This window comes from Cupressus sempervirens, chromosome 10, assembly GCF_028749045.1.
Source record: "Cupressus sempervirens isolate cs-2001-9-10 chromosome 10, ASM2874904v1, whole genome shotgun sequence".
In the NCBI taxonomy this organism is placed as follows: Eukaryota; Viridiplantae; Streptophyta; class Pinopsida; order Cupressales; family Cupressaceae; genus Cupressus; species Cupressus sempervirens.
The window spans coordinates 163,745,060-163,751,934 of NC_143127.1; the positions used below are offsets into that span (position 1 = coordinate 163,745,060).

Sequence of the window (6,875 nt, forward strand, 5' to 3'; positions counted from 1 at the left end):
AAGTAGGGAATGAAAAAAAACTTTAAAGAGAGAAATAAAGCAAGTCATCCCTCACTGGAAAAGCTAAGTTTTGGGAAGGAAAGTAGAAAAGGGAGCAAATCCAAGTGACTCATGGATCAAATCATGAAAGGGTAAATTCTGTTAAGAGAAAATTGCTCCTCTTAGGCAGATCACCCAATTGACCTTGTAGTTTAACATAGATCACTTGGGTGATCCTAATGTCTCCTAGGTGCACTTGCAACTTGAGGCAATAGATAAGAGTTTCAAATGGAAGAAAGGGCTAGCAAGCCAAGAAGATGATTGAAAAGGGTGAAGGACATCTAAACAAGAGTTCTAAGCCACTAGGAAAGCTCCCATCAAGGCAAAACAAGCCACGAGGGGAAACAAGTATGCCATACGGATCATGAGTTAGATTGCCAAATCGTCATTACAAATGTAAGGTGACCCATGCAATTTTTGATACTCAAAGTGACATGGCTCAAGGTCACATGGTGACAAATGGTTGACATGATCATATGGTATAGATGTGACCATTTTAGACATGTTTGGTGCCAGACAGCTGACATGATCATGTGGTATAGATGTGGCACTAAACTAAACTTAGTTAAGAGATATGCCCTTGTGTAAGGCCACACAACTACATGCAATAAATGTGCAGTAAAAGTCACACAAAAGATTATGCAAAGTTGCACTAAATAGAACCATATTTTGCTACTGTGCATTTTGAGTGAAAAATAGCATAAAGGATATGTAATTGTCATGCTCAAATCGTTAGATGTCAAGGAAAAAATGCAAACCACAATCTCTTATTTTAAACTTCTCAAGGCAACTCTAGTCAACCTTTCTGATGTTTATGTGGCTCATAAATCTTGTGATCTACAATGTGAAAACAATTCAATGAAATATCATTGACTCATTAGTATCATAAAACAAGTCTTTGACAAATAAGTAATAACCCAATAGTGTAAATGAGCATGATCTGCTTTGAGCTCCACGCATCTAATATTACGAAGCCAACAACATGGTGTTGATAGCCAAATACCAAAATAAAGCAAACAAACAAACAAAAATAACCTTTCCAGAACCTGAAAATAAAACCCTGGTCCTTCATTATTACTGCAAGTCTGACACACTGCATATATTATAGTGCAAGCATATTTTTCAGATAGCTTCATTGTGCGTCACCAATAATCTCTGCAAGAGCATTGTCCCTGATTAAAATGATGAAAACGGTTTGCATCTCTCACAACAATTTCTCTTCCAACAATCTTGGAGATAAATTTTATTGCAGAATGGCAATCAGCACATACTCGAAGGTTCTTAACAACTCTAATAGTTGATCTAGAAGGCATGTTTAATAAACCAAACGCAATTGCCAACTTTTCACTGTGGCAGGATAAAAACAATTCCTTTTCCTCATCTTCCACATCACTAAGTAAATGCCTTGAATCTGGAAGAAACCCCACTGCCTTCATCTCCAAAGCCAATTTGTCCAACTTTTCATAGATCTCCCGAGTCTGTGGATGTGATCTATCTCCTACACAAAAAACATGCACCATTTTATGGTCTTCAATCCAACTGCATCCAGGTATCTTTTTTATTCCTCTTTCTTTCATCAATCTCCTTACCATTTGAACCTCAGCCCAACTGCTCGCTTCTGCATAGATGTTTGAGAGAAGAATATAAGTTGTGGAATTTTTAGAGTCCAAATCAAAAAGCACCATTGCCGTAAATACTCCTAAGCCTATATTTGTATGTGATCGACAGGCACTGAGAAAACATATCCACACAACTACCCCTGGTTTAACTGGCATCTTAATGATAAAGTTTAGGGTGTCCTCTAGATAGCCAGCACGGGCAAGAAGATCAACCATGCACACATAATGATCAACTGTAGTTTTAATGCTATAAGGGTTATTCATTTGATTAAAGTACATGCAGCCCTCATTCACTAAGCCTGCATGACTGCATGCATATAGAACACAAGCAAAGCTTACAATGTTAGGATATGTTCCAGAGTGCTTTATTAATTCAAATATTTCAAGCGAATCTTTGCAAAATCCATTTTGTGCATATCCTGCAATCATTGCATTCCATGAGATGACATCTCTTTGAGGCATTTTGTCGAACAGTTCACGTGCCTTGTCTATCCTTCCACATTTTGCATACATATCTACCAAGGCAGTTGCAACTACTACATCTGACAATATTCCCCCAACCATTATGCTCTTATGGATGTCCATACCCTGTTCCAAAGCTCCCATTTTGGCACAAGCAGGAAGAATGCTGGCAAAAGTCGTGGAATTTGGCTTTACACCTGCCAACTGCATTTGCTTAAAAGTTTCTAAAGCTTTTTCAATAAATCCATTTTGTGCATATCCTGCAACCATTGCTGTCCATGAGACAACATCTCTTTGAGTCATTCCCTTAAACAATTCATATGCCTTGTCAATGCTTCCACATTTTGCATACATGTCTAATAGAGCATTCCCCACAATAAAATCTGACAAAAAGCCTCCTTCCATTATGCTTCGATGGATGTCTACACCTTGTTCAAAAGCTCCCATTTTGGCACAAGCATGGAGAATGGTGGCAAAGCTTGTGGAATTGGGCTTTACACATGCCAATTGCATTTGTTGGAAAGTTTCTAAGGCCTTTTTAACAAATCCATTTTGTGCATATCCTACAATCATTGCATTCCATGAAATGCCATCTCTTTCAGGCATCCTATCAAACAGTTCACATGCCTTGTCTATGCTTCCACATTTTGCATAAAAGTCTACTAGGGCAGTTGCAACTACAACATCTGACAAAATTCCTCTATACTTTATGCTTTCATGGATGTCCATACCCTGTTCGAGAGCACCCAAATTGGCACATGCAGGGAGAATGGTGGCAAAGGTTATGCAATTTGGCTTTATACCAGCCAATTGCATTTTCTTATAAATTTCTAAAGCTTTTTCATCAAATCCATTCTGGGCATATCCTGCAATCATTGCATTCCATGAGATGATATCTCTTTGAAGCATTCTGTCAAACAATTCACGTGCCTTTTCTACTCTTCCACACTTTGCATACATGTCTACTAGGGCAGTTGCAACTACAACATCTGATAAAATATCCTTATCCTTTATGCTTTGATGGATATCCATACCTTGTTCCAAAGCTCCGATTTTAGCACAAGCAGGGAGAATGCTGACAAAGGTTGCAGAGTTTGGCTTTACACCTGCCAATTCCATTTGCTTGTAAGTTTCTAAAGCCTTTTCAACATATCCATTGTGTGCATATCCTGCAATCATTGTAGTCCATGAGATGACATCTCTTTGAAGCATTCTGTCAAACTGCTCACTTGCCTTGTATATGCATCCACATTTTGCGTACATGTCTACTAGGGCATTTCCAACTGTAATATCCGAAAAAAATCCTCCTTCCATTATGATTCGGTGAATGTCCATACCCTGTTCGAAAGCTCCTATTTTGGCACAGGCAGGAAGGATGCTGGCAAAAGTTATGAAATTTGGCTTTGCCCCTACAAACTGCATTTTCTTGAAAGTTTGAAAAGCTTCTTTAACAAATCCATTTTGTGCATATCCTGCAATCATGGCATTCCATGAGACAACATTTCTTAGAGGCATATTTTCAAAGACTTCACATGCCCTCTCTATGCTTCCAAATTTTGCATACATGTCTACCAGGGCAACTGCAACTACCACATCTGATAGAATTCCTCTGTCCTCTATGTTTTGATGGATGTCCATACCCTGTTCCAAAGCTCCCGTTTTGGCACAGGCAGAGAGGATGCTAACAAAGGTCGTAGAATTTGGATTTACACCTGCCAATTGCATTTGCTTTAAAGTTTCTAAAGACTTTTTAACAAATCCATTTTGTGCATATCCTGCAATCATGGCATTCCATGCGATGACATCTCTCTGGGGCATTCTGTCAAAAATATCACATGCCTTGTCTATGCTTCCACACTTCGCATACATGTCTACCAGAGAAGTTGCAACTACAGTATCTAACAAAATTTCTCTATTTTTTATGCTTTGATGGATGTAGATTCCCTGTTCCAAAGTTCCCAAAATGGCACAGACAGAGAGGATGCTAGCGAAGGTTGTGGAGTTTGGCTTTACACCTGCCAGTTCCATTTTCTTGAAAGTTTCTAAAGCCTTTTCAGCAAATCCATTTTGTGCATATCCTGCAATCATTGCATTCCATGAGATGACGTCTCTTTGAGGCATGTTGTCAAACAGTTCATGTGCCTTGTCTATGCTTCCACATTTTGCATACATATCCACCAGGGCCGTTGCAACCGTGACATCTGATAAAAAGCCTACTTCTTTTATGCTTTGATGGATGCTGATACCTTCTTCCAAAGCTCCCATTTTGGCACAGACAGACAGAATGTTAGTAAAGGTTGTGGCATTTGGCTTAACACCTGCCAATTTCATTTGCTTGAAAGTTTCGAAGGCTTTTTCAAATAATCCATTTTGTGCATATCCTGCCATCATAGCAGTCCATGAAACCACATTTCGTTGAGGCATTCTGTCAAACAACTCACATGCCTTTTCTATGCTTCCGCATTTTGCATACATATCAACAAGAGCAGTTACAACTACTACATCTGACAAAATTCCAATATCTTTTATGCTGTGATGGATATCCATACCCCTTTCCAAAGCTCCTATTTTGGCACAGGCAGGGAAGATGCTGACAAACGTTGTGGAATTTGGCTTCACCTCTACTGATTGCATTTGCTCGAATGTTTCTAAAGCTTTATCAATAAATCCATTTTGAGCATATCCCGCAATCATTGCATTCCATGAGAAAACATTTCTTTCAAGCATTTTGTCAAACACTTCATGCGCCTTTTCAATACTTCCACATTTTGCATACATGTCAACCAGTGCACTTGCAACGACAACATCCGACAGTAGTCTTCTATCCTTTATGCTTTGATGAATGTCCATACCCTGTTCCAAAGATCCCATTTTGGCACAGGCAGCGAGGATGCTGGCAAAAGTGTACTGATCAGGTAGGAAACCTCTTCGTTGCATTTGGTGAAACAGTGTAACTGCCTCATGGGGATATCCATGTCTTTTGTACGCTGCAATAATCGTATTCCATGAAACGCAGTCTCGTTCTTTCATGTGGTCAAAGACTTTTCGAGCTTCCACTAAACGTCCGCCTTTTTCATACATTAAAATTAGTTTATTACGAAAACCTGTGTGTGTAGCGGATGCAAATCGCCTGTGAGTGATGAAAGTATGGACTTTTTTCGCTTGTGAAAGCGGATTCTTGAGATTACAGACCTGCAGTATTTGAAGATATCTCGAGTAGTCTTCAGTGGGGTGGTGTGTAACAAGCTGAAAGTACCACGAATCCTTCGACATAGTGCCGGGAGATTGATATCAGTAATGGATGGCACTGGCATGGTTGCAATTGGAGCGTAGAAAGTCTACTTCCTGTTCCAGTCTACACCTACCAGAATAACATCGCCAGTGGTAAGCCTGTGATCATTTTCATTTACAGATATTTAATCCTTCACATAATACAGACATTTATAAAGAAAGCCATATCTTCATGTTTAGAAAGGAAAATAAAATATCTCAATGATTTTGACTTTTCGAAAAAAAATATACAGCTGAAATTCTGATATTCGGATAAAGCATTTTTTTAATGGAGGGTTCACATCTGCAGCTCAGCAGAAGTTGCGAGTATGAGAGTTACCTGAGTTACCTGATTCATAGTGGGATTATTGAGAACCATTTAATTTCACCAACGGACCAAGGGTCCATTGACTCACTATCATACTTCCAATTGTTGTGAAAATAAATATCTCCTAGTTATTAGAGAAAGAAAACATATGATGTTGTATTTTATGATTGAAGAACGAATATGAACTGGAAAAATTAGTGTACATAGAATATAACAATGTTTGTAATATTGACTAATGGAGAGTTGGAGCAGAAGAGGAGCAGGGGTTTGAGTTTCTATGGAGGGAGATGATGCTAGATGTCCCTGTGTCTCAAAGGATCATGCACTTGCTCAATGCACCTGCAATATGGATGGAATCCTCAATGAGACAATCATGTCTCTTAGGACATCTTGCACAAAGGATCTCCACTCCTTGGTGCTAGCTATATATCACAATTTTGCATCAATCAAGCTTTTATCATACTTGGATCTCCCTCATAGAAGTTGGGATCTATCTCTTAGAGGGGTATCATGTGTCGCTCAGCTAGACTCTCCTCATTCTTTCTGTCTTGTCTGGGGTGGGGCCATCTTTGTGTGAGCTTGTGCTACTCAAGATCATAAGGGTCTAGTTGTTACAAGAGATGATAGTGCCTCATATGTTGTCCCACCTGTAGTTGGCACTTCCTCCCATCCCTTTGCCTCAATAGTATCTCTTCCTAGTGGTAGATCTTCCTCCTTCTCCACCTCCTCCTCTCCCTACTCATCGTCATCTTTTTGTTGAGCCCTATAATAAAAGTCAAATCTCCAATAGGATAGTCATCTGAGAACAAGGGCCTCACGCCATGTATGCTCACATATCATATATAGTCCCTTGACACTCCTGCATCCTTGATTGTCTAAAGGATTGTGACATCATCTGGATTCTTAGTATTTGTCAAGTCTATATCATCAATAATCGATTGTGCTATAGTCTTGGGTCTCTCTATGTATATTTTTCCCTTGTGCATATTCAAGTACCTATGTGAGAGGACCCTATTGTAAATCAAACTATTGCATCACCCTATCATAAGGTAGGACACCATAATATAATCATGTCTTCCCTCTAGTAACATTTGTCTCTACATCCATCTCAATTGCATTGTTGAGTCTGGTCATGCTATCATGTGACAGTAGGGTCT

The 6,875-nt window shown here is 39.2% G+C and overlaps 1 protein-coding gene across 2 annotated transcripts; it reads right to left on the reverse strand.

Moving 5' to 3' along the window:
- Positions 1–884: 884 nt before the first annotated feature.
- On the reverse strand, positions 885–5,611 carry LOC149533110 (pentatricopeptide repeat-containing protein At3g03580-like). 2 transcript variants are annotated; one of them, XM_089805289.1, is made up of 2 exons: positions 1,998–5,611; positions 1,411–1,657 (listed from the first exon to the last, which is right to left on the reverse strand). In XM_089805289.1, exons 1-2 carry the CDS (start codon positions 5,391–5,393, stop codon positions 1,625–1,627), a joined length of 3,429 nt encoding a protein of 1,142 aa, XP_089661415.1. In that variant the 5' UTR covers positions 5,394–5,611; the 3' UTR covers positions 1,411–1,624. The 2 variants fall into 2 exon arrangements, with proteins under 2 accessions (XP_089661414.1, XP_089661415.1); XM_089805288.1 differs by having other exon boundaries at positions 885–5,606.
- Between the last annotated feature and the right edge of the window lie 1,264 nt (positions 5,612–6,875).